Consider the following 27,659-nt stretch of genomic DNA (forward strand, 5'->3'; position numbering starts at 1 on the left):
CAGGTGGAAAAGTGGGTCCAACAGAAATAGTACGACTCGCCCTTGGTTAAATATAGTTGGGATATGGTTGGTGTGAGAACCCATATTTCCTGAGTCTTAGGCCATGTTTCCTTGTCATGCGACAGCTGTGCCCCTTGAGAGGGGGATTTATTCTTTGCTCTCAGGGTCATTATCTCTACTAAAATAGGGAATCTGGCAGAGGGATGAAGATGGGAAGGAGTCTCCTGACTTACTTTAAAGGAGTATTAGCTTCTTTGTTGTGGGATTTCTCATTCCAATATGGAAAAAAAAAATGTTATTCTTGCCTAAGTCCTGGGAAGGACAAGGAAAAAATGGAGAATTAACTCTAGTAAAGAAGAAAACATGGTTTAAAATGTAATTTCTTTTTTCCTTTCATTTTATTCTTTTTAAAAAAATTTTTTTAAATGTTTTTTTTTGAGAGAAACAGTCTGAGTGGGGGAGGGACAGAGAGAGAGAGGGAGACACAGAATCTGAAGCAGGCTCCAGGCTGTCAGCACAGAGCCCAACATGGAGCTCGAACCCACGAACCCTGGGATCATGACCTGAGCTGAAGTCGGAAGCTCAACCAACTGAGCCACCCGGGTGCCCCCCTTTCATTTTATTCCTAATCAGAATTGCCTGCTAAAACTAAGTAACCTATCAATACCTAGGAAGCTGTAGACATTCTAGAATTACAAGGTGCTTTGGTGGCTCTGTTGTTTAAGCATCCAACTCTTGAACTCAGCTCAGGTCTTGAACTCAGGGTTGTGAGTTCAAGTCTCACACTGGGCTCCACACTGAGCACGAAGCCTACTTAAAAAAAAAAAAAGAAGAAATTTTAGAATTAAAACAAAAAGCTTTTAGCTCCTTTTTGTAGCTATAGTTTTAGTTAAGTTTCGTGTATATGTGTCTGTCTGAAAGTGGTGTGTACTCACCAAGGAAATAAAAAATTATTATAGATGCATCTGTCAACCCTTTGGATTTCAAGTGTATTTGAGAATGTGAACCTGGTCCTTCCATCTTATAAAGCAGAGTAGTAATTCACTTTTTTACTGAAGGATGAGGAAAGAAATAAGTCATCTAATACTTGCTAGGAGGCTCTGGGAATGGTAGGACCACAGGTCAGAAATTTTTTCCTGAGAATTTGGGATTTGGGCTGGGGGCCCAGATCTGCAGACATTTGTAGAAGATTTTATGTCTTTAAGCAAAGGGTAGAACACCTGGATCTCAAGATAGAATAACAATTACTTAGCTGTTTGTAAATATATTTTAATGGGATGCTTGTTTTTTGCTAACCCAAGGGTTAAAGGGGCTCAGGAAAAAAGGTGGTAACATAGGAGAATTAAGGTAATATGTGCTACCTCATATCTTCCCGGATTTGGAAGAAGGGAGGAGATCTATCTATCTATCTATCTATCTCCCATTATATATTGTATATAACCTGTTATATATAACTTGTTTTTTATGTTATAAGCTAGTTTTAATATTTTATTATTTTAACTTATATTTTGTAATATATACATGTTATATATATGACATTTATATAACCTATAAATAAATACAGGTTAAATATAAACATTTTTTAAAACAATATGTATTATATATAACCTACAGGCTAAATATAAACCTGTGTTTAAAAATAAGTATGTTATGGGGTGCCTGGGTGGCTCAGTCAGTTTAGCGTCCGACTGCGGCTCAGGTCATGATCTCACAGTTCCGTGGGTTCAAGCCCCACGTCGCGCTCTGTGCTGACAGCTCAGAGCCTGGAGCCTGACTCAGATTCTGTGTCTCCCTCTCTCTCTGCCCCTCCCCTGTTCACACTCTGTCTCTGTCTCAAGAATTAATAAACATTAAAATAATAATAATTAAAAAAATAAGTATGTTATTTGTAGTAACTATAATATATAGTACATACTAAATATATATATGTAAATGAAGACAGTCAGTAATCTCAAAATATATATTTCCCATCTATTTTAAATCTTTAAGTGGTATCAGAAAGGAGAGTATTGTGTTGAAACACAAATGAGACTTAAGCTTTCCTGGCTCAATATGTACAAAACTGTAGAAATGACAGGAAGAAAAATAGAGAAATATTGTGGATTAAATACAGTATTCTGCAAATGTTTTAAGACTTCTGGGGAATCCTGTTACAGGATACTGATTTGCTTTAGGAAATTGTTCTGAGGTTTGTTCTTTAGAGGATGCATTTGGGGAAGGTTTTGTTTTGGCAGAGCAAGGGCTCAAATACCACTGGAATAAATTCAGAATTCTCAAAGTTGTCTCTGTTTAATATATTTTTCCAGTTTTTGTAAAGTGCTTTATAAAGCCTTTTTTTTTTTTTTTTTTTGAATGGGTGAAAAATGACTTCTTGGACTGATGTAGGTCATGGAAAATGAAAAGCCGAAGCTCTAAGATATTTCAATTTTCCATCTCTTGTTTTAGAGAAAAGGCTTTCAGATTTGACTGGAGGGTATCAGGTTTCACGTTAATTTACGGGTTTTTTTTGGATGTGTGTTCTTCAGACTGAGGTATTTCTTTGACAAGCTGTGTAAGCCGCAAAGGCTTTATATTCTGATGAATAAGCTGGCCCGTTGTGGCGGAGGAGATGATGAAGATCTTGGCTAGCAGAATGCTTGGTCTGGTTTTACCATTTCAGTTTAAGTAGGGCTTCATTTTAAGTATAACTTACGATGAAGTTGGCTTCTACTCGTTTAGTCTGGCTCAGATCACAGAACCTCTGTTCTGAAAGTAGAGACACTGGACTTTGTGCTGGAAATGTTTGTTTAGCTATTTAAGCTTGTGCTGTCTCCTCCTTAATTCTTTTTAAAAGTTTGTATCAAGCTTTTAGTTTTAATTCCAGTAGACTTAACATATAGTGTTAGTGTCGGGTGTATAATATAGTGATTCAGCAATTCTATACATCACTCAGTGCTCGCCATGGTAAGTGTGCTTTAAAAAATTTTTTTTAAGTTGTTTATTTATTTTTGAGAGGGAAGGGAGGGGCGGAGAGAGAGGGAGACACCAAATCTGAAGCAGGCTCCAGGCTCCGGGCTGTCAGCCCGGAGCCTGACGCAGGGCTTGAACCCACGAACCTCGAGATCATGAACTGAAGTTGGACGCTCAACCAACTGAGCCACCCAGGTGCCCTGATAAGTGTATTAATCCCCATCACCTATTTCACCCATCCCCTCACCCACCTCCCCCTCTGGGAACCACCAGTTTGTTCTCTGTAGTTAAGAGTCTTCTTCCCTTTCATTCTTTTTTTTTTTTTTAACGTTTGTTTATTTTTGAGACAGAGAGAGACCGAGCATGAATGGGGGAGGGTCAGAGAGAGGGAGACACAGAATCCGAAACAGGCTCCAGGCTCTGAGCCATCAGCACAGAGCCCGAGGCGGGGCTCGAACTCACGGACCGCGAGATCATGACCTGAGCCGAAGTCGGCTGCTCAACCAACTGAGCCACCCAGGCGCCGCCTTCCCTTTCATTCTTAATTGTTTTTTGAAGGTTTATGTCCAGACATGGAGCACTCAGAATCTGACGATGACCATCGCACGAGATGAGTATCCCTCCTATCCGATGGTGCTCCGAGGCATTAACCAGAAGGCCACCTTTCCACAGTACCAGCCTGTGATCATGCTGGAGAAGGGCTATACCATCCACTGGAATGGGCCTGCCCCACGGACTGCTTTTCTATACCTCATAAACTTCAACAGGTATGTCTCTCTTACGGTTACTTCAAGTAGCTGAGCAAGTTGTAATTTAGTGGAGAAAAATTATCACTTTTCTGTAGCGAGTAAAGAATGCCAGTTTTCATGTACTTTGTTCTTCTCATGTGGAGGCTGTATGTATTTTATGCTGATGAGATTAAGCAATTGAATCCTGTCATTTTAAAAACATTTCTTATTGTCTATGGTCAAGGTATTGTGTGCAGAAAGCCATTAGGTTATAATATAGTCTGCTGAATACTTTAATGCCCCATAGCTGAGATGGAAAGAAGTTTTATCTGGTATTCCAACTGAGCACTTGGTAATCAAGAACATGAAAAGATTTTTGAGGCCAAGTTCAGACTTGGCAGAAGAGAGTCGTGTGATTTTGTTTTTAAGTGTTTATTTTTTTTTTTTTAAGGATTATTTATCTGTTTCAAAAGAGAGAGAGAGAGAAAGCATGAGCAAATAGGGTAGGGGCAGAGAGAGAGTGAGAGGGCGAGAGAGAGAATCCTAGGCAGGCTCCATGCTGTCAGCACAGAGCCCAACGTGGGGCTGGAGCCCATGAACCGTTAGATCACAGTCTGAGCCAAAATCAAGAGACAGACGTTTAACTGTCTGAGCCACCCAGGTGCCCCTGAGGAAGGGATACTAAGTGTTTTGTCTTGTTATAAAAACAATACCTTTGAGAAAAAGCTGGTTCTGCTCAGGGACTGATGGATTCAGCGTGTTAAGAGCATAGGGTGCCTCAGGGGAGGTGACAGAGGATGCTGGAAGGGAGGGATGGGATTATTTTGAAAGGTAGAGGTAACCAATCTGTTTATATGTGATGGTTAACCTATGAGACTCCATGAAACTGCTCAGATATGTACTGGAAAAATCAAAATGGCTTGTTCACCTGGCTGGTCTTAAAGCTCTGACTTGTTAGAACTCTCTTAAAACGCTCACTTGAAATGAACAGAGGGAGGCATAGAACATGTAGGAATTCAGCTCTGAATAGGTCACTTCCAAGGATCGGTGAATGTCAGCAAGTTCTGAGCTGTTAGATCTCGCACATCCTCTAAACTGGACCATTGCTGCTTTCCTATAATACTTGCTGCGCTTTCTCTGTTCCTTTGCTGGAGAATCACAGCCCTGCCTACTGAGTCAACCAAGGCAAAAATCCCAGGAGTCATCACTGACTCTTCTTTTTCTTCATCCCTTCCCATCAGTGACCAAACCCTGTTAGCTCTGTCTCCTTAATGTTTTTTGCATCTCTCCTCTTCTTTCCACCTCTGATGCTTGTGGCTGAGTTCAGGCCATTATCATCTGTTGCCTGGATCCTGTTCTATCTCCTCATCTCTAATCCTTAGTTCACAGTGTGTCTGGGGGCAGTTTCCTAAAAGCCAGTATGATATTATCGCTCCCATGAGTGAGCAGCGGAGAAGGCAATGAAAGAAACAAATGATAGCTATAGAGGCTCAAGGAGAAATGTCAGCGATCAGTAGTTCGAAGAATTATATCTGGCAGGTTACGAACTTGAGGTGAGGTATTACAACCATGTGGTCTGCAGGATTCTATAAGTATCACATGTAACTTTTGAACAAATACTGAGCAAGTAAAAATATTTTAAAGTGAAAAGAGGCTGAGCCCAGAAGTTTCAAAAATCTGCATGGGCTTTTGAAGTTCAGTCAGACTTCCCTTGCTTAAGTAGCTCAGAGTTTGTAAAAATTACATCATGGGCAGAGGCAAGAGGAGGAGACAGGTAATTTTTTTCTTCTCAAATTTAATATGATCATGGAGCGGTCATAGGTTTTGTCACAGTGCCTTTTCTGCAAATAACACTTTAAACATGATAAAAGCTGTACGTATTCCTTAAACAAAATAAAGAAAATAGAGAAAAACATGAGGAAAATGGGAAAAAAAACCCTAGAATTCTTCTAATCGAAGTGAGACATTATAAACGTATTGTTCTCTCTCCGCCCTCACGTGTTTTCTGAGCATATAGATAAACCAAGATTTATTTAACTACTCTCTTCCTCCATGAACATTTAGTGTTTCTTCTGCCAGTCTCTCCATATTCCCCTTTTGCTATTATAAATGATATGACACAGAGCATCTTTTCTTAGACATTTTTGGTCTGCATTTCTAATTATTCTTTAGTGAAAGTACTGGTAAAATCTGCATGAATAATTTTAAGGCCTTGTTACGTGTTGTTTCAATGCTTAAAGTGTTTTTTTTTTTTTTTGAGAGAGAGAGAGAGAGAGAGAGAGAACAAGCAGGGTGGGGCAGAGAGAGAGGGAAAGAGAGAATCCCAAGTGGGCTCAGTGCAGAGCCTGATGCAGGGCTCAGATTCACAAACGGCTCACGACCAGAGCCGCTACGATTAGTTGGACCGTTAACTGACTGAGCCACCAGGTGCCCCTAAAAATTCTTTAGAAGAGGGGGCATCCAGGTGGCTAAGTTGGTTAAGCATGCCATTTTGGCTCAGGTCATGATCTCACAGTTCGTGGGTTCAAGCCCAGCATTGGGCTCTCTGCTGTTAGCGGGAACACGGTTTAGATCCTCTCTCCCCTTCTCTCTCTGCCCCTCCCCTGCGTGTTGTCTCTCTTTCTCCAAATAAATAAATAAACTTAAAAAAAATTCTTTAGAATAGTAGTGATTTATATAACCTTGCCAATGTACTTAATGCCATGGAACTGTGGAGGTAAAATGGATAAAAAGATGATATTTTTTGTTACATATATTTTACCACAACTTTAAAAATGCCTGAAGGGGCGCCTGGTGGCTCAGTCATTTAGGCATCTGACCTTGCCTCAGGTCATGATCTCGCCATTCCTGAGTTTGAGCCCCAGGTTGGGTTCTGTGCTGACAGCTTGGAGCCTGGAGCTTGCTTCAGATTCTGTGTCTCCCTCTCTCTCTGCCCCTCCCCTCTTGCACTGTCTCTCTCTCTCTCTCTCTCTCTCTGTCAAAACACACACACACACACACACACACACACAAAACATTAAATCACTTAAAAAAAATTCCTCCAAACAGCAAATGATTTAAAAAAGGGAAATATTTTTAATTGTTTTCAGAAAGTATTGATTTTATATCTAAAGATAGGACATCAGATAAGGAAAAAACACCATGGTAATTTGGTAATATGCATCAAAAACTTTAAAAATACATATGCCTTTATATTCAGCAATTTTACCACTAGGTATTTATCCTAAATGCAATAATAAAAGACAAAAACACATTTATAAACAAAATAATTCTTTGAAAGGGCACTGGCTGGCTCAGTCAGTGCAGCATGCAACTCTTGATCTCAGGGCTGTGAGTTTGAGCCTCACGTTGGACACAGAGATTACTTTAAAGAAGATTCTCTTTAGGGACGCCTGGGTGGCTCTGTTGGTTAGCATCAGACTTCGGCTGTGGTCATGATCTCATAGTTTGTGAGTTTGAACCCCACGTCGGGCTCTGTCCTGACAGCCTGGAGCCTGCTTCGGATTCTGTGTGTGTCTGTCTCTCTCTCTGCCCCTCTCCCTGCTTATGCTCTGCCTCTCTGTCTCTCTCTCTCTCTCTCCCTCAAAAATAAGTAGACATTAAAAAAATTTTTTAAAGTTCTGTTCAAAGATTTTGCCGGTGTATGCTCCCGCTATCAGGCTCTTAGTGTCTCCTCCATCTTCGTATACCCCATACCCAGCCATGTCACTTAACTTTATTCTCTTCTTGCAGTGTAAGTACATTTTATCCAACTTCTATTCACATTCCCTGAAGTCTTGTTGAAACTAAGACATTTTTTATAAGCCAGACAGTTGTTGTATATATATATTGAGAAGTGTGGGGAACATACAAAGCTAGGGTATTTGCTGGTATGTTGGGGTACAGGACTTCACTGTTAGTGGCTCAGTACACAGGAGAAATTTAAGGAGGAGAAAAATCATGGCTGAAATTTACATATGCTATAATACTCAAAATTATATAGGCCTAAGTGTGAATTCATTGTTTTATTGTCTCTCCTTTACAGGAATGACTGGATTCGAGTTGGCCTCTGCTATCCATCAAACACAAGTTTTCAGGTTACCTTTGGCTTTTTACAGCGCCATAATGGCTCATTATCCAAAATGGAAGAGTATGAGCCTGTGCATTCACTGGAGGAATTGCAGAGAAAGCAGTCGGAGAGGAAATTCTATTTTGACTCCAGCACGGGGTAATGAAGCACAACCAGTGAATGAGAATTATTGCTATTTTTCTTTAATGGTGAAATTACTAGTTCTTCACCCTAACTAAGAATAGGTTGTGATGTGACAGCTGTTTAGAAAAGCAGCTGATGTGGGTAATTCTCTGCTCATCACTATTAGAGGTTTAGAGACAGAATGCTCGTAATTATAGTTGGCAGCAGGAATGAAATGAAGATGTTTGCCATATACCTATTAAGGCAATTTAGAGAGAGAAATTATCCTTGTCAGTAAAGAACCAGTAGGCCCAATGAAAAATCAAAATAATTTTTTTCTATCACAACCCTTAAGATGATTATTTACATGTGATATAGTTCATATTTCAGCAAAAGCTCTCTTTTTTTTTCTTCCTTTAAGGTGATCTTTCAAGTTGACCTTGAGTTTACAAAAAACAAAAACAAACCACTGTATAACCATGGCATATTTGCTTTCAACTCTCTCTAGGCTACATCTTTCCACTTTTTAATTCTAATCCTGTTCACCTGGGGTCCTGTTGGCTTTGTCTGCTTTTATCCAGTTACAGTCTCTCAGCCTTTGGGTTATGGTAGGCTCGATCTCCTGTACTCTTCCAACAAGTAGCATGCTCCTTTAGTATCCATTCCTTGAGCTGACATTCCTATCACGTGCCATCGTCTAGGTGCTGTAAAGATACTGATGTAAATAAGGCTCATTTCTTCCACAAATTCACAGTCCATTGAAGGATGTGGGCATGCCAAGCAAGTAATTAGAGAGCTAGAGGATTATATGCTGTAAATCCCGTAGCAGGATGTTCAGTAGGCCTTTTGCGGTAACCCAGAAGCTCGGTCTAGGACACCCAGTCATGGGGCTAACTCCTGAGGAACCAGTAGGAGGAGATGGAAAAAGAGAGGGGTAAGGTGTCCCTAGGAGCAGTGTGGATAGATGCATGGAGGCATGGAAGAACGTGGCATGGCATGTTTGGGGAAAGACAAGTTCAGAATGGGGAGAAGGGTGGCAAGTCTGATGGGGGAATGAGGTCGGGTTTTAGTCGAGTGCCTTATTAGTTTTTGAATAAGATGCAGCTCGTTTGCCCTCCAGGACCCCTCCAGCAGCCAGTGTGGCCAGCTTAAGTCTTCTCTTACCATAATTGTCTCTGGTTTTCGGTTTCTAATTAGACTTAAAACACCCTACTTGGACTTTTCTTCTACAGATGACAGAAATTCCACATTCCCTATTGATTTTCCACAAAAATAAATGCAACACCTAAATTTGTGAGGATGGTCTGGGGATCACAAATTCATGATTAGCTGGGAAATATTTTGTTCAGCTGGGTATTTTTATTTATTTATTTGTTTGTTTGTTTATTTAAATTTTTTTAATCTTTATTTATTTTTGAGAGAAAGACAGAGCGTGAGCAGGGGAGGAGCAGAGAGAGAGGGAGACACAGAATCGGAAGCAGGCTCCAGGCCCCGAGCTGTCAGCACAGAGCCCGACTTGGGGTCGAACCCATGAACCGCGAAATCATGACCTGAGCCAAAGTTGGACGCTCAACCGACTGAGCCACCCAGGCGCCCTATTTTGTTTATTTTTAATTTACATCCAAGTTAGTTAGCATGTAATGCAACAATGATTTCAGGAGTAGATTCCTTAATGCCCCTTTCCCATTTAGCCCATTCCTCCCTCCCACAACGCCTCCAGCAACCCTCTGTTTGTTTTCTATATTTGAGAGTCTCCTATGTTTTGTCTCCCTCCCTATTTTGATATCATTTTTACTTACCTTCCCTTACATTCATCTGTTTTGTATCTTTAAATTCCTCGTGTGAGTGAAGTCATAAGATATTTGTCTTTCTCTGACTGACTAGTTTCATTTAGCATAATACCCTCCAGCTCCATCCACATAGTTGCAAGTGGCAAGATTTCGTTCTTTTTGAGTGCCGAGCAATACTCTATTATATATATGTACCACATCTTCTTTATCCATTCATCCACCGATGGACATTTGCGCTCTTTCCATACTTTGGCTATTGTTGATAGTGCTACTATAAACATAGGGGTGCATGTGCCCCTTTGAAACAGCACACCTGTATCCCATGGATAAATACCTAGTAGTGCAATTGCTGGGTCGTAGGGCAGTTGTGTTTTTAATTTTTTTGAGAAACCTCCATAGCGTTTTCCAGAGTGACTGCACCAGCTTGCATTCCCACCAGCAGTGAAAAGAGATCCTCTTTCTACACATCCTCGCTGACATCTTTTGTTGCCTGAGTTATTAATGTTAGCCATTATGACAAGTGTGAGGTGGTATCTCATTGTGGTTTTGATTTGTATTTCCCTGATGATGAGTGATGTTGAGCGTTTTTTCATGTGTCGGTTGGCTATCTGGATGTCTTCTTTGGAGAAGAGTCTATTCATGTCTTTTGCCCATTTCTTCAGTGGATTGTTTGTTTTTTGGGTGTTGAGTTTTATAAGTTTTTTATAGATTTTGGATACTAACCCTCTATCTGATATGTCATTTGCAAATATCTTCTCCCATTCCGTTGGTTGCTTTTTAGTTTTGCTGATTGTTTTCTTCGCTGTGCAAAAGTTTTTTATTTTGATGAGGTCCCAGTAGTTCATTTTTGCTTTTGTTTCCCTTGCCTCTGGAGACGTATTGAGTAAGACGTTGCTGCAGCCAAGGTCAAAGAGGTTTTTGCCTGCCTTCTCCTCTAGGATTTTGATGGCTTCCTATCTTATGTATAAGTCTTTCATCCATTTTAAGTTTATTTTTGCATATGGTGTAAGAAAGTGGTCCAGGTTCATTTTTCTGTATGTCGCTGTCCAGTTTTCCTAGCACCACTTGCTGAAGAGACTATTTGTATACCATTGGATATTCTTTCCTGCTTTGTCAAAGATTGGTTGGCCAAACATTTGTGGGTCCATTTTTGGGTTCTCTATTGTGTTCCATTGATCTGAGTGTCTGTTTTTGTGCCAGTACCAGATTGTCTTGATGATTACAGCTTTGTAATACAGCTTGAAGTCCAGGATTATGATGCCTCCAGCTTTGGTTTTCTTTTTCCAGATTGCTTTGGCTATTTGGGTTCTTCTCTGGTTCTATACAAATTTTAGGATTGTTTGTTCTAGCTCTGTGAAGTATGCTGCTGTTATTTTGATAGGGATTGCTCAGCCAGGTATTTTTATAATCCCTCAGTCTCCAAGGTTCTCATTCTTTTTAATTCTATTCATTTTGACAATTTTTAATTGTATCTCAAAAAGCCCAGACCTAATTAGGTCCCTTTCATTCCTTCTGCATATATGTTAAAAGTATCGATGTTAGGACAATGGCTGATTTTTTCCTCAGTATCACAACTTTTCATTGTTCACTGACTTCCTATTAAAATATGAGTTCTTAATCTCTAGTAATCAATCACATTTGATCAAATGCTTTACAGTCTCCCCTTGGTTCAGAAACACTAGTTCCGCTGACAGACATTGGACTGTTGCCTGGAAGTGACTTTTCCATTCATCTTGGCAGCTGGAGGATCATTCAGAGTGGGCGTGACTATTCATTTCACTTGATTTTGGCCAAAGTACAGACAGAAGGACCTCAGACCCATCTGCTCTTAGTAAACATCACAGGAACTGATGTGAGACCATATCTTGGCCTTAGCCAAGCAAGTCACAGTTGCTATTTTTATTATTTCAATTTTATGCCTTAAACCAAAATGATTTGTAAACCAAAAAAAAAAAAAAAAGAATAAACCACACTAATTTACAAAATCCTAAAACTCAATACAAGTCTAAAATTTTCCAAAGAATTTTTGAACCAAACCAAAGGCCATCCTCCCAAATTACCCATTGAACTAATTTAATCCAGAAGTTAACTTTGATATGTTCCGGAATGCCTGAATTGGGTTATCAAAATATTTTCTGAACATAGTCTTTACATTTGACTTAGGACCCTAGGAGGATAGAAAGGAATGAGAAACAACTTTATTACTTTTGTAATTTATTTTCTTTAAGGAAAAGTTACTTTATTAGAGGAATGTCCCTTTAGGCCATGAGCTGATCTGAGGAATTTTTGTTAGTTTGTGAGTGTCAGTCTAACACCCTATGGATTGGTTTGTGTTCTACACAGGTTACTATTTTTGTATCTCAAAGCCAAAAGCCACAGGGATGGCCACAGTTACTGTTCATCTCAGGGATGCGAAAGAGTCAAGATCCAGGCAGCAACGGACTCAAAAGACATCAGTAACTGCATGGCCAAAGCTTATCCTCAGTATTACAGGAAGCCATCAGCACTCAAGCGCATGCCATCCATGCTCACCGGGCTTTGTCAAGGCTGCGGGACCCGCCAGGTAAACAAGGAAGAAAAGTGGACTGTGGGTTGAGAGAAAGAATGAAAAGTTTTTTTTGTTTTTGGAGGGTTTTTTGTTTGTTTTTGGGGGTTTTGTTTTGTTTTGTTTTTTTTTGCAGTAGGCACATTTTTCTTTGAAACATCTGTATTGCCAAGTTAGAAATATTGCATGGTTTCTCCTGAATTGTGGCCCATTGTAGAATGTGATGCTTATAAGAAGCAAACTAGTCCAAATTCATAATAAAAATATCTTACCCCTGTGATATGTCAGTTTATCCTGGACGACTATAGACGTTTTGGTCCTCATCTTTTTCCCCCCTCAGGTGTGATTCTGTTACAATATTGCTATTGGGTTTACATTTCAATGATGTAGGAAAATACGTTGTTTTATTGATGACTGTAAAATTTCTCTTCCAAAAATGCACTTGATATGAAAATTATTTCCTTTTTTTTCAAGGTTGGAAGTGATTAATTTTGAAGCATGTGCTATTATATTTATCTGTAGTTAAAAGTACAAACTAACTTGGGCTAGAAGTGAAATGCTTCACCTGACATATTCTTAATTATAAAGTTTCTCTCTGGGTCTTAAGAAAACATGACATTGAAAGTCCACAATATGAGCTCAAATTGGTCATGGGGTTTCTAAAGGAAGTCAGACCAATTCTAAGTGAAAAAGAAGTGTAGAATTAATATTTAACCTTTACAGAAACAAATATGGGTTACGGGAAACGGTTCTCAAAGTGGGGTCTCCAGACTGACAGCATCAGCATCACCTGGGAACTTGTGAAATATTAGAATTCTTGGTCCTATGCCAATCCTACTGAATCAGAAATGTTTCTCGTTTGTTTTTGCCTATTGGTGATAGTAAGAGCAGGGATTTTTTTTTCCTTCCTATTATGATATATAGTTAAGTATATTTTCAATGGCAGTTCACTATCACAGTTTCAGTGTTTCATGTCCCTGTGCCACCTCTATTCTCCAACTCAACTAAAACTCTACCACCAACCCACTGACCAACCAACCAATCACCCCACCCACCAACCCACCAGCCATGTACCTGAAGAAGTTTATATAGATCCTTGCCTGTCCCATGTAATGTCTTAACTGCTAAAGTGGCATTTTTAGATAATCTTTGTGGAAAAGTAAATTCTCCAGCCCAATTCTCAAGTTGAATTTGTTAAGAAAGTTCTTCATTACTGACAAGATTATATAATTTATAATTATGACTCCAACATTATAATTTTTAAAAATAATCATCACTGGAAATGGCCTGTCTTGTTAAATGGTTCCATACCTTAATGTTTAGCATTCTTTGTTGTGTGTGTGTGTGTGTGTGTGTGTGTGCGCGCGCGCGCACAGGTGCATACACGCGCATGCGCTTGAAACATTGGTTAGAATTTATTTTTTTGAAAACACCGATGATATATATTGGTGCAATTGCATGGTACTTGAAGTATTTGAAAACATCACTTTTACTTGGAGATTTAAGGAAATGAGTTTGTTTTGAATATTAAAAACAGGCACATGTACCTTAGGAGTAAATAGGAAAATTCACATGAATTTTTGACTCCAAACCTGAGACTCAAAGAAATGTGGAGCTTCTGAATATTTAGTATCATGATGTCTCATGACTATTTGCCCTTGTGAGGAAGTTGTTGACATCCATTCAGAAAGATATATACTTTAGGTGCTCAGTTGTGTGAGAAGCTTGCTTTAGAATGAGAAGAAAGCCTTTAGGGAGGAGGGAGGAGGTGGGATTTGGAGGCTGGGAGTGATTTTGAGGAGTAGAAGGAAACAAGGACACTCTTGGGAGGGAACAGCATCTGCAAAGGCAGAATTTTGGCAGGAAAGGAGATGAAGCACTGTGGGAAAGCAAAGTTGCTGCACTGTGTGTGGAATGTGCTAGAACAGTGGGTTAGGGGCCCGTACATAAGGCGTGGCTTGATTTATGGGACACATTGCAAGTCTGGTAGAAGAATTTAGCCTGGTGATGCACAGCCTACTAAAAGGTTTTGAACAGGGTAATCCTTGTCATCTATACTTCTTAGTTTGGGAGTGACTCAGTCCCTATTTAAGATAACTGGTCTGAAAAGGACCTTTAAAAACATTTGTGACTATTGTTTGCATAAAGTGTTTATAAGTGTAAAGCACACTTACTTAGTCCTTTGCAGAATTGATTTTATTAATGAGAGTGCAATTATTTGACACTGGGATTATTCCAGAAAGTGAGGAACAATCACTTCTTGTGTTACATCTGTATCAAAACATGGAATTCTAGGCCATGCAATATGTACAAAGGGGGAAAAAACACCATTGGGTTTGGTATAATTGGGTTTAATTTGTGGCCCTTTTGAAGGAAGATGCAGTTGACGTTAACATGGAATTTCCTCCCCGTTTAGGTGGTGTTTACTAGTGATCCTCATAAAAGCTACCTCCCCGTGCAATTCCAGTCACCCAGTAAAGCAGAGACTCAGCGTGGAGACCTGTCTGTGATCTCCGTAAGTACCATCTGACATGTACCCGCCTCAGTTTCTCACTTTGATATTTCATCCCAGTGACATGAATCATCTCTGGCAACAGTCCCTTGGTGGCAAGCGATGTAATAAAGTTATAAGTACCTCCTAAACATTTGCAGTTTTAAATAAGTTCAAACTTACTAAAAAATCTTTTTTTTTTTCTCAGTAGATTGTCTTTACTGATTACTTTGAGGTGAATGTCAAAATTTGTTCACGAAGTGTTAGTTGTCTGTTCTAGGCAAGTTTATGGAAGTAAAGGCCTAAACCGCATCGCCAACACTTAGAATTGGGGTTAAGAGCCAAGCTCACCAGTGGTAACCAGCTGTTGGCATGAGATCTGTCCAAAACCAGTTTGACCTAAGTGCCACTGTGTTAGGAACTCTTGTGGTGGCAGGTATGTAGCCATCTAAGTGACATCCAGCCTGGGCCTGGTCCCAGTCTCGCGTGGTCTCTTTAAAGGCCCCTCTTTTTTAACTTTTATAATTGAAATATAGCTGACATACAATGTTATATTAGTTCCAGGCACAGCAGGTTTGACAGCTGTATACATTATGAAATGCTCACCATGGTAAGTGTAGTTACCACCTGACACCATATGAAGTTATTACAATATTATTGACTCTATTCCCTACGCTGTACTTTTCTTCCCTGTGATTTATTTATTTTATAACTGGAGGTCTGTACCTCTTAATCCCCTTCACCTGCTTGACCCATCCTCTAACCATACGAGCCCAGTGTTTTAAAGTGGTGGGCAACACAATCACAAATCCACATGTTGTATGTTGACAAAATTCTACCTTACTCTTGTTTCCCTTCCCAATTTTTTACTTGTGTTAAAGTATTTATAACATAACATTCATCATCTTAACCATTTTTTAGGGTTTTCTTTTTTAAGTTTATTTATTTATTTTGAGAGAGAGAATCCCAAGCTCTCAGTGCAGAGACCAACACGGGGCTTGATCCTACGACTGTAAAATCATGACTTGAGCTGAAATCAAGAGTCAGACACTTAACCTACTGAGCTACCCAGGCGCCCCAATCATCTTAATCATTTTTAAGTGTGCAGCTCAGTGGCATGAAGTCCATGGATATTGTTGTGCAGGTATCCCCACCATCCATTTCCAGGGCTGAACTCTGAATTAAGAGCTTTGTAGCAACTCTGAATTAAGTGTATCTCTACTGGGGCACTTGGGTAGCTTAGTCAGTAAAGTGTCCGACTTTGGCTCAGGTCATGATCTCGCGGTTCGTGAGCTCGAGCCCTGCGTCGGGCTTTGTGCTGACAGCTCAGGGCCTGGAGCCTGCTTCAGATTCTTTGTCTCCCTCTCCCTCTGCCTCTCCCCAGCTCAGGTGCTATCTCTCTCTCTCTCTCTATCTCAAAAATAAACGGTAAAACAAGTTAAAACAAGAATATCCCTACTTAAGGGGGGAGGGTGAAATGAGGCATTCCTGATCAGCAGGCATGTAGTTTCAATTGAGTAAGATACATAAACTCTCAAGAGCTGCTGTACAACGTTGTCCCCACAGTCCACAATTATGTATTGCACACTTAAAATTTGTTAAGCGGTTGGATCTCATGACCACACACAAATATTAAAAATAAATAGAGAAGATTCCTATTTAAAGGTAGCCCAAAGATTTCCCAACTGTATATTTATGCCTACTATCCTGTGTTAGCAACTGCTCGTTTTGTACTATGTTTGAGATGTGATTTTTTTTGGCATGAAATTTGTTAACTCAGCATCTCAATGCCGTTGGCTACCTGGAGAGCCTGATCCTAGCTGGTTGGCATGGTATCTGGGTGGGAGTCAGTTGTGTAATGGAAGCAAGTGGGTGCTGAGTCTTTCTGCTCTATTAACTTCACTAAATAATTTAAGAAGATACTGCTTTGCTCAAAAAAATCTCAGGCAGGCTCTGCTCCAGGGTCGGAAGACTTTGTTTTGTTTGTTTTGTTTTGGTAAGTTTTATTTTTATTTTGAAAGAGAGAACGTGAGCATGGCAGGGGCAGAGAGAAAGGGGGAGAGAGAGAATCCCAAGCAGGCTCCACACTGTCAGTGCAGAGCCTGACACAGGGCTTGCACTCATGAACTGTGAGATCATGACCTGAGCCAAAACCAAGAGTCAGACGCTTAACCGACTGAACCACCCAGGTGCCCTGTGAAGACATTTTTTTAAAACTCCATTGCTGCATACTGGGTGCTCGGGACCCCAAAAAAGTCACAGAACATTGTACCTCCAGTGCTTTCCCCTTGCAGTACCTGAAGAGTCTTTGCTAGGACATGACGTTGCTTTAGTGTGTGTGGAAACTGCTGTGTTTCTTTAAGCAGTAGGTCTTAGGGGATTCTTTTCAAAAGGACAGTTGAAGTGTGTTGGGTATCATTATATATTTTTTCTCAGATGTATCTTAATTTTATGTATTCTGAGTTTTATTTTTTTATTTTATTTTTTTTTAATTTCTTTTTTTGTAAATTTTTTTTAACGTTTATTTATTTTTGAGACACAGAGAGACAGAGCATGAACGGGGGACAGTCAGAGAGAGAGGGAGACACAGAATCTGAAACAGGCTCCAGGCTCTGAGCTGTCAACACAGAGCCCGACGCGGGGCTCGAACTCACAGACCGTGAGATCATGACCTGAGCTGAAGTCAGCCGCTTAAACGACTGAGCCACCCAGGTGCCCCTGTATTCTGAGTTTTAAAAACAAGTGTCTTAAAAACACTTCCAGTCTTTCCAAATATAAAAGGGTACTTTACCTCAAGGATTTCCAGAATTATTCTCTAGATTAGAGCAATATAAACATAGCGAAAAAGTCATTTTGATTCCTGTGAGACCAGTAGCGATTAGAAATAAAATTTCAATATAATTTCCCCAAACAAGTACAGGTGTGGTGGTGATAGCATTTCTCCTTGGTTAGCCTTTAGTATAGTTTATAATTTTACACAATTTATTTCTTTTTTTTTTAAGGAAAACTTTTTTCTTAAGTTTTTATTGATTTATTTAAGTAATCTCTGCACTCGATTTAGGGCTTGAACTCACAACCCTGAGATCGGGAGCCACACGCTCATCCGACTGAGCCAGCCAAATGCCCCAATTTTACACATTTTAGGTAGGAACAGTGCCTGTGGCTTAAATTGGTGTTGAATCATTTTTTAGTCTGATGAGGGTTTTTTTTTCCTTCTTTTTTGGCTGATGAATTAATGATATTTGGATGTGTCTGGCGTTCCTTTTTCTTCAAGAAGTCTCAAACTGCTAATTTAGTTTAAAGAGGACTACTGGAAACTTCAGCTCACAATAATTGTGAACCAAATCTATTACTACCTTGTGGCTTAAATCCTGGTGAAATGACCACTTTTCCATTTTGATTTTACAGGAGAGCTATGGATGGAAAAAAGGAGATGAGGCCATCTGGCTCCTCTCCTGTTCCAAACCTAAACTCTAATGGGGGGCTTACGTGTGGGGGGAGGTGTGGTATTTTTTTTCTGAACCAATGGGACATTAAGTGAGCTATCGGAGCTGCTGTACAAGGCTATCAACTGATCTTTCACTGAGTTTGCAAGCATTGGCCCCAGTGAGAGAGTGTGTGCAAAAATTAATCCCGTACACGTGCAGAGTCATGCTGCTCAACAATGAGTGCCTCCATTGAGATGCCTTTCTCGAGCATCTATCCCAACAGTAAAGACCAATCGAGGCGCGGTCTAGAGAACACTGGATTAGTTTCAGATGTTGGTGGAGAAAGAATAAATGGATCATGCAGCTTGAATCCTGGAACTATAATTTGAATCATGGGTTTAGAAGACAGAGGGACGGACTAGAAAAATGAACCATCCTGGAGATATGAAATGGTGGTGACGGCGGAAGACGTTTCTCTCTTCTCAGGTCAACGGCACCGACTTTACCATCCAAAATCCGGGTGTTCTCCTCCTCGTTGTGGATGCCTGCAGCGTTCCTTTCCGCTTAATGGCAAAGAAGGTTTTCTCTCTTGCTGATATCAATCGCTTGGAAGAGTATTTGAGAACAGGCATCCCTCCAAGGTAGGTGAAGCTTGCTCTGTAAGAGGGACGAGTCACCTTGAGCAAGTGACACCTGGTTAACTCTGAGCTTTGGTTTGTCTTTCCACCCTTTTCCTCAGTGGGCACTTACGGCTGTTGAAAGGTATCCATTCCTTCCTCTTCTCAGATGGACGCCCCTGTGGTCTAAAGTACCTATCATTGATAAGTGAAAGCTGGGCTATTAGAAGAATTTGCAAATAGTGTAAAGGCTCTTTGAAGGGGAATTGTTCTGTATTTTGGAGCTTTACTGTCCCACATTTTAGCATTTGGTTGATCTGCTTTCCACCTAACTCACTCAGAAGGTTCATTACTGATGTAAGCAATTTTATACACAATTTTGCCTTTGTGGCCATCTGTCCCACTGATAAGCCCCCAGATGGCATTGTGCTGTGAATTCATGCCCTGGCTCACATGGAAGTGACTGGAAAGGAGTCAACTGATTTTTAAGCGGTTGAGTATCTGGTCTCTCTTTTCAGAGCCCTGGTCTGATTGGTTTTGTTTTGTTGGTCTCTGAAGAAGCAGGCACATGAACAAAACCTTTCTTTTTGGGGATTGGTTAGACCCTGCCTAGAGGCAAGGCGATGAATTCAGGCTCCTTTCTGCCTTCCTTGGTTGTGCTACAGACATTGATTTACATGCAGATCTTCAGTTAGTGAAGTAACTAAGGGAGGGACATAAGCTTCCTGGGGAATAAAGTCCTGTCTAGTTTTTGAACACATCTTCGGTTATCTGATGACTTACGCCCATTACACTTTACAGAACCAGGTCTCAGGAAGTCCCCTAAAGTCATCGGATTATTTGAGTGTAACATACAATGTGCATGTGTAGCCCTGTCTTCTGCTTTAAGATACTTGTAGGGAATTCCAAAGCCTCAGTTTTCTTTCAGGATTTAAAACTTTTCCCAGTGGTGGAAACACAGGTACTCAGTCCACCTAAGACAATCCAGAGTGTACCTCTCACCACCAATATTTAGGGTAACTTGGTGTCCTGCATGGTACCCTATAGACTTAAGAGTTAAAACCAAGTCATTAAAAAGTCACAAGGTTGTTTCTAGAAAGGAGACCGAAGGAAGACTTTTAAAATCTGGGTAGTGCTGTGCTTCTTCATCCGGGTTGGTGACATAAGTATGTTTAGTGGGCAGAAATTCGGTGTAAATACTTTTTTTCGGTGTAAATACTTTACTGTCTGTGTGTTGTGTCTTAACAAAGTGTTAAGAGGTTATGGCGCAACTGGGAGTGACTTCTGGAGATACTGTGCACGTATTGGGCGGGGGGGGGGGGGGGGGGGCAGTGGGGACCTGTAAGTGATCTCCATGGGACTAGCCTGAAGGGAATCAGACCTGTAGAGTTGCTATGGTCAGACCTCTGTTCTGAGTCTGAATGGTCACCACTGCTTTAGAATGACTTCAAAGAATCCATACCAACCTAAAACTTCTGGATCTTAATAAAACATGTCAGGACCCTCATTAAGAAAATGAATACTGATGGATATAAGCAAGTTGAAGAAAAGGATAGATTTTCCCTGTTTCTAGAGGGAAAGTTAATATTGTAAAGATGTCTCTCTACCTACATAAATATAAATTTAACACATTTCCATCAGTGTCCTAAAAGGTTACTTTTCTATTGTCCTTGACAGTTGGTACTGAAATTCATCTGGAAGAATAAATGTGGGAGAGTAATAAAATATTTGTAGACAACTTAAAATAATACGGGGGGGCTTGTTTTATAAGATATTAAAATAAATCATGAGGCCATAGTAATTAAGCCAGCATAGCATTGGCAGAGGAGAGAGGAGAGGTGAGGAGAAGAAAAAATCCACAAACAGATCTAAGTATATATGTTGCTATGCTACATAGCAAACAGGGCAATTTAAACCAAACCATGGGGCACAGATTTTATTTCTTTTCAGAATTGATGTTTATTAATTTATTTGATAAATAGATAATAGGACTTAAATAGATAAGTAGAGTATCTGAAACAAACAAAACTAACCTCCTCTGTTAGTTTATTCCATAAAAGAGCAGAGTCCCAATTTGTTCACTGGGTCAACTGACCTAAATGACCTTTGCCTTCCCTACTCTTGGAGACATCTTGGAATAGCAACACAGTTCTGGGTGGGTCAGGGGAGCCAAACTTGGAACAGCAGGAAGGTGAAAAGCATCTGGTTTTTTTTTTCCTGTTTGTTTTGAGTTCTGCTTTTATCTAGCATATCTATGGTGTACTCAGTTCAGAAAGGTACTCAATTAACTCATGCTGATTTACTGAAATTCCCTCCAACTTTCTAACTTTTACATACAGGTCAATTGTTTTGTTGAGCACAAGAGGAGAAATAAAGCATTTGAATATTTCAGAATCGTTAGTACCTCTGGGATTAGCCAAACCAGCTCATCTTTATAACAAAGGTTTGTATTTGTATTATTCTATGGAGTTCTTATGAGTCCAGCCACATGAGCATTTTTATGGTGGACTATGGCCCCCAGATTGTTTTCATGAGCTTATTTTGCTGAAGCGGGCATCATTAAGATAATCTTTAAATAAGGAAACATTATTAGAGGAAGCGTTTGGGGATGTGGTTTGTTATTTGGGGCAAGAGGTGGGTGGTAAGAGTTCAATGGCTGACGTAAGGAAGGATAGTTTTTTTTGTGTTTATAACTGTCTTTGTTTTGCTCACCTCCAACTCACCTCCCGCATTATCTTGCCTGAAACTAGTAGATGTACGAATTACACTTTTTTTTGTTATTGTTTGTTTTTAAAGGGAGCACCATATTTTTGGGATTCAGCGGAAACTTTAAACCATCATGGGCTAAGCTATTCACCAGTCCTGCTGGCCAGGGCCTTGGGCTGCTTGAACAATTCATACCTTTGCAGCTGGATGAATATGGTTGTCACAGAACCAGCGCTGTCCGCAGAAGAGACCTGGAACTGTTGATGCAGACTTCAAAAGCACATTAGAGACTCTCTGTAACTTAAGTGCTGGGGGAAAAAAATGTGAACTAACTTATTTAATTTATGGCATTTTTAAAGTGACACTGTTAACCCAACGGAACCATTTTCCTATTTGATCCAGAAAGGGGAAAAGAGAGCTTAAAGTGATCGCTTAAATACCAGCTCACGCACCTTCTAGTTGTACAAAGTGTTGAAGAATTTATTTGTATTTGTTAGGCTGGTATATTCAGAGAGCGGTTCGATTCCCCACCTTCCACTCTGTGTGTTTTAGTGACTGTAAGCAATGCTTTCCTTTTTGCATCACAGGATGTCATGGGACAAGGCGGGGGCCTCCGAGGGTCAGCCCAAGTCCTTGAGCAAACCAGCTCTTGTAGCACCTCATATACTTGAAGGCTGATGCCCAGTTGTGTCATTGGCTTTGGGTCCACAGTTGACCTGGGTGGCTGGCAAGTTCACTGATGCCTTGGGCTCTGGATCTGGGCTGGCAGCCTTTGCCGATTGTATAGGATACTCAATGGCAGAGTTTTCCATATGGCAGCTCAGGCCCAGCTCATGCCCTTTTTTGCCTGGGCATGTGCTATTTTTATTCGTTTGTACATTGATTCCTTCCAAGGGTTTAACTTTCAAACAGAAAGGATACTGGGACAAAAGGGCTTTAGGGATTTGACGTCCCTCATAAATCTGCGCCCATGGGCAAAAATTTGATCTGCACCAAGGTCTGAAGTTGTTGGGACCATATTTGCAGCTTTAATTCTTAACCTGTTTCAACTGTATATTCGTGTTTAAAACGCAGAGCTGAGCTGAATATTTACTTTTTTTTTTTTTTTTTAGAGAAGGCCGTTTTCCTGAACTGTAAACTTGGGTTGTTTTAACTTGCACAAAGGAAGTCTGTTCTTGGGGTTGCTCCTGCACCTGGTTTTTGTTGTTGTTTTTATGTGTGGATTTTTTTAAAGCTTTTCTGCTCCCCATCCTGCCAGGAAAATTGCAGAAAGCTTAAGGATACCCCAAAATGTTACACTCACGGGGAGAAAAAAGGGAGAGCCTTTTAAGGGTCAGAATCATGGAGGAGGTTTTCAGAAACAGTACTCTGTATAGCCTTAGAGGAGTTAGTCACTCTTAATTAATTAAATTGTTAGAGCCAATGTTTTAAAAAAGTGCCATGATGCCCTATTTCCCTTCCCCCCGCGTGTTCTGTCAGCAAGAATTGCATGTGGTAGAAAGATTGGCCCCACAGCCGGGGCGGTGACCACACCAAGAGAAGGATCAAAATGCCTTTACCTTTTCCGAAACCTGTAATACATGAAGTGTATGAAGACACGGCCGTGGCGAGATGGTAGGAAGTGTGTTCAGGCTCACTTGGTCCTGTCCTGAATACAGACACACTCGTTTTCCTCCACCGAGAGCAAAGGCTGAGGGCCTGTCCCTTTGTGTCCATGAGAAACTGCAGAGCAGCTCTGTGACTTCTGTTGACTTTACAAAATATGCTACCTCAAAATGCTGCCGATAAACCATTCTAACTCTAAGTGCTCTTGCTAAGGGCACATGTCTTAAAGTTTAAGGCTGTTTTTGTTTTTTTTCTTTTGTATCTTGATGAACAAGATCTTACCTATGAAATATATTATTGGATCATGGTTCCTGAAGGTGATTAAAGTCTGTTTGTGTGTGTGTTTTTTACGACTTAAGTATCTCTTGTGTGTGTTTTTTAGAGTTTGGTTCTTTAAAGATTTGGAGAGGCTATGTAAGTTCCAAGGCACTCGTTTTTTTCTGATTTATATGCTAATAATCAGGGCCTAAGTTAAATAAATAAAAATGTGTGTGCATGTATTTTTTATATATTGTGTGTGACTCAATCAATCAATCATTTTTTTATTCCAGATTGCAGCTGTAAAGAAGCTATCGGCAGAGATGAGGAAGGGAAGCCGTCTGCCAAGTAGATTTTGAAAGACTAAGCCGCAGAGGGACAGGGATCACATTCTCAACCTTGCCTGCACATTGGAATTGCCTGGCAGCTTTAAAAAATACAAAGGCCTGGGCCCCACCCCCACCCCTACTTTCAGGTTTAATTGGTGTGGGATGCAGCCTGGGCATTGGAATTTTTTTAAAGCTCCCTGGGTGATTCTAACATGCAGCCAGGTTTAGGACCCACCGCACTAATATAATAGGTCCACTGTTTAACTTCGGTCTGTAATTTTTGACTAAAACAAAATTACATTTGTCTATTATTTTTATTTGCTATTCCTATATTACAGAACTCCCGGACCTAAATAGCATTTCACTATTGTCTTTTTTGAATAGAATTTTAGATACAGTTTGTAGTCCTTAATCGTCTCAAATTGTTGAATCGGTCATCTAAACTGACAAATACATTTCCGGCAATGGGGAGCTAGCAATCGGTTCTAATTTCTTTGGAGAAAATATATCCTATTTAAAGGTGATTTCAAAGTTCATAAGCATTTTCCATCAGGTGAGGCAGCTGGCTGAGCTCCAGCAATGCGACTGTCCACAAATCAGCCAGCTGATGAGAAACCCAGGGCCTTCTCATATGTCGGCCGACTTGGGTTTTAAGTCTTCACTCTAAGGTGCCTGCCTTTCCACCTGAGCCAGCATGCCGCATATTCTCACAAGCTGGAGGAGAGCTAGCTGGGAGATGAAAGGCAGATGCAAGGTCTTTACAATGTGACTCCAAAGCAGCCTAAGCTGATGTTCAGATGCCGGATGGGGAGGGGGGCGGTTATGACTTCTCTGTTCTCCAGCTTCATCAGAGGAGAACACATCCTCCTGCCATTAAACAGATCACTTTGCTTTGAGAAGGGCGGGGCAATGAGGTGGTAGAGGCTTGAATGCTTCAGGTAACTAGGTGTTCATTCCCTAGGAGATGAGGTAATGTTTGGATAAGTCCAGTTGAAAGGCATTTTAATAAGCAGGAATGCACTTAGTGAACTCAAGTGTTCCCCCCCCCCCAGCCCCCCACTGTCTTGGCCTTCATGGGTAAATACATAGATCCCTTTGTGACCATGTTTGCTGATTTTGTGATGCTGAATTGGACCTTACCCTCCAGAATTCTTGAAGACTATGAATGGAAGTAATTGGTTAACAGATTTTCATCATTACTGTTGTCTTAACTCGGTAATAACCCAGTGTTGCTACAAATGTGAGCAGACATTCTGGGTTGGGGCAAATTTTCAGCCAAAGGTCAGGGAGGAGAAAAATCGAGGAAAGGTATCCCCAGCCCCTTGCTCACAAATAACAAATTGGAGCCATTTGGAGCATAGAGGGTTTGTTTTTGTTTCTGGTTTTTTTTTTTTTTAATGTTTATTTATTTTTGAGACAGAGAGAGACAGAGCATGAACGGGGGAGGGGCAGAGAGAGAGGGAGACACAGAATCTGAAGCAGGCTCCGGGCTCTGAGCCATCAGCCCAGAGCCCGACGTGGGGCTCAAACTCACGGACCGCGAGATCGTGACCTGAGTTGAAGTCAGACGCTTAACCGACTGAGCCACCCAGGTGCCCCATCTGTTTTTGTCTTTTTACCCATATTTGTCCTCAGTATGAGAGAGAAGCTAAAAAAAGATGCTAATCAGGTCCTGGTGTCGTGGGGAAGGGCACACACACTTTATTTTTATGTGGTAAAATTAGACAATGACTAACTGAACTATCAAGATTTTAAAGGAGGAACTGTACCCCACAGGGCATCCAAAAATATCAGCCATAGGAAGCTGTGAAATGTTCTATCTGAAAATACAGCAGAGAGTCAGAAAACAACCTCATTGATTAACTTTTTCAATTTTCCTAAGATGGACAGTGTGTTGAGTCTGCATGAAGAGTGATCAGTTTAAGTTCATCTTCAGAAGGGGTCCCTGGGTGGCTCAGCTGGTGAAGTGTCCAACTCTTGATTTTGGCTCAGGTCATGATCTCACGGGTTTGTGAGTTCGAGCCCTGTGTTGGACTCTGTGTCGACAGCATGGAGCCTGCTTGGGATTCTCTCTCTCCCTCTCTTCCTGCCCCTCCCCTGCTCATGCACATGCCTGCTCACTCTCTCAAAATAAGTAAACATTTGGAATAAACAAATAAAGTTCATCCTCAGAAAAGCTTAGACTTTACAATCACAGGTGGATTCCTCAGGGGTTGGCAAAGGACGTGTAGGCCAAATTTGCCCTGACTGGTTTTGTACCAATTCTGAGCTAAGCATGGCTTTTACCTCTTTAACCCACTGGACAAAGTCGAAAGAAGAGTATTATTTTGTGATGTGAAAATTAGGTGAAATTTAAATTTCAGTGTTCATAAATGTAGTCTTCTTAGAAGACAGCCACACTCACTTGCTTATGTGATGATTGGTTTACGTATTCGGTGGCACATCTAAGTAGCTGTCACGGAGACTGTGATTGAGAAGCTGAAAATATTTACTGTGTTCCTTTAATGAAAAGGTTTGCCGACCCTTGATCTTGGTGAAGGGCATACTGGTGTTCATTATCCTGTTCTTGGAACGTTCACAAGGCTTGAGAATTTTTTAAATAAAACGTTAAGGAAAAAACTGGCATCAGAATCACCCGAGGTGCTTGATGAAAGTGAAGAATCTCAAACCCCAACTCAGACTGGAGATTTGGCATCTCTGGGGGTTGGAGTTGGGAACATATTTTATAACAAGCTCCCCAGGTATTTCTTATAAAGAAAAGTCTGAGAACTTTTCTGAGAACCTCATAACATGTAGTGAACTCCTGTTAATTCTCTCCCTCCGTTCCTTCAGTAGAGAACACATCTGAACAAATCTGAATGTTGTGTTTTTTAACCCTGATCTACATTGTCTTCCCCAGAACTTTTTGTGACTAATGCAAGGCAGATCTGACGCACACAGTACAGTAGACAACTGTTGCTGGGGCAAAGGCTTGGAGCCCATGATAAAATCCTCTCTCTCCATTGTCTGAAATTCTCAGTTAGAATTATTCCTTTGGCTACAGTCATTCCTACAATTATTCCTATGGTTATCCCAGCCATCTTTTGGGGTTTTTTGCAAGTTCTTTTTGTTAATTTGAGGAGTTTAAATGAAAAGTGTACATTTAGCCACAGTGTACAGGTTGCACAAACAAAAGCATAGTTTCTTTGCTTTTATTTATTTATTTTTCAATATATGAAATTTATTTTCAAATTGGTTTCCATACAACACCCAGTGTTTCTTTGCTTTTAGATTGGAACTGCATCCACGCTAGTTATTTCATATTTGTAGAAGCACTGTCAAGTGCAGATTTTTTTTTTTTTTTTTTTTTTAAAGATAGGGGCAAATGGGTGTCTCAGTCAGTTAAGTATCCAACTCTTGGTTTTAACTCAGGTCATGATCTGGTGGTTGTGGGATCAAGCCTCCCATCAGACTCAGTGTGATGTGTGGAACGTGGAGCCTGGTTGAGATTCTCTCTCTCTCTCTCTCTCTCTCTCTCTCTCTCTCTCAAAATAAACTTAAAAAAAATAAAAGAGGCACCTGGGTGGCTCAGTTGGTTGAATGTCTGAATGTCTGACTCTTGATTTTGGTTCAGGTCATGATCACAGTTTCTTGAGTTGGAGCCCCAAGTTGGACTCTGCATTGGCAGCTCGGAGCCTGCTTGGGATTCTCTCTCCCTCTCTGTCTGCCCCTCCCCCACTTTCATGTGCTTGTGTGCTCTCTCTCTCTCTCTCTCTCTGAAAATAAACTTTAAATAAATGATAGAATGAATTACTTCATACAAGCAATTTGCTGTGTAAGTGAAAGCCTTTTAATACGTGAACTTTATGGAGGGGGTGAGAGGCAGTCGGATGGACTTGGGGGATTATGAAATTGGTCTTTGCTGAGAAACTGGATGGGACACTCTGTGGAAGAATGTGGCAGGGTTTCCTTCTTCCACCTCTTCTCGCCAACCCATATGGGTCTTAAACACCCAGTTCCTAAGAGTGGGAGGCATAGATCAGATAGGTCTCTGATGTGGGAG

General features: G+C 40.6%; 1 protein-coding gene across 2 annotated transcripts in view; it reads left to right on the forward strand.

The window, feature by feature from the left end:
- The window catches only part of CEMIP2 (cell migration inducing hyaluronidase 2), an 85,307-nt gene extending 61,777 nt beyond the window's left edge, over window positions 1-23,530 (forward strand). For both annotated transcript variants that reach the window (XM_027041044.2, XM_027041043.2), the window contains exons 18-24: window positions 3,508-3,716; window positions 7,702-7,884; window positions 11,982-12,201; window positions 14,600-14,698; window positions 18,589-18,743; window positions 21,059-21,162; window positions 21,516-23,530. In XM_027041044.2, coding sequence (XP_026896845.2) covers window positions 3,508-3,716; window positions 7,702-7,884; window positions 11,982-12,201; window positions 14,600-14,698; window positions 18,589-18,743; window positions 21,059-21,162; window positions 21,516-21,712 — 1,167 coding nt within the window. In that variant the 3' untranslated portion in view covers window positions 21,713-23,530. The remainder of the gene's footprint in view (window positions 1-3,507; window positions 3,717-7,701; window positions 7,885-11,981; window positions 12,202-14,599; window positions 14,699-18,588; window positions 18,744-21,058; window positions 21,163-21,515) is intronic.
- Window positions 23,531-27,659: the final 4,129 nt, after the last annotated feature.

Source organism: Acinonyx jubatus, chromosome D4 (assembly GCF_027475565.1).
Source record: "Acinonyx jubatus isolate Ajub_Pintada_27869175 chromosome D4, VMU_Ajub_asm_v1.0, whole genome shotgun sequence".
NCBI lineage: Eukaryota > Metazoa > Chordata > Mammalia > Carnivora > Felidae > Acinonyx > Acinonyx jubatus.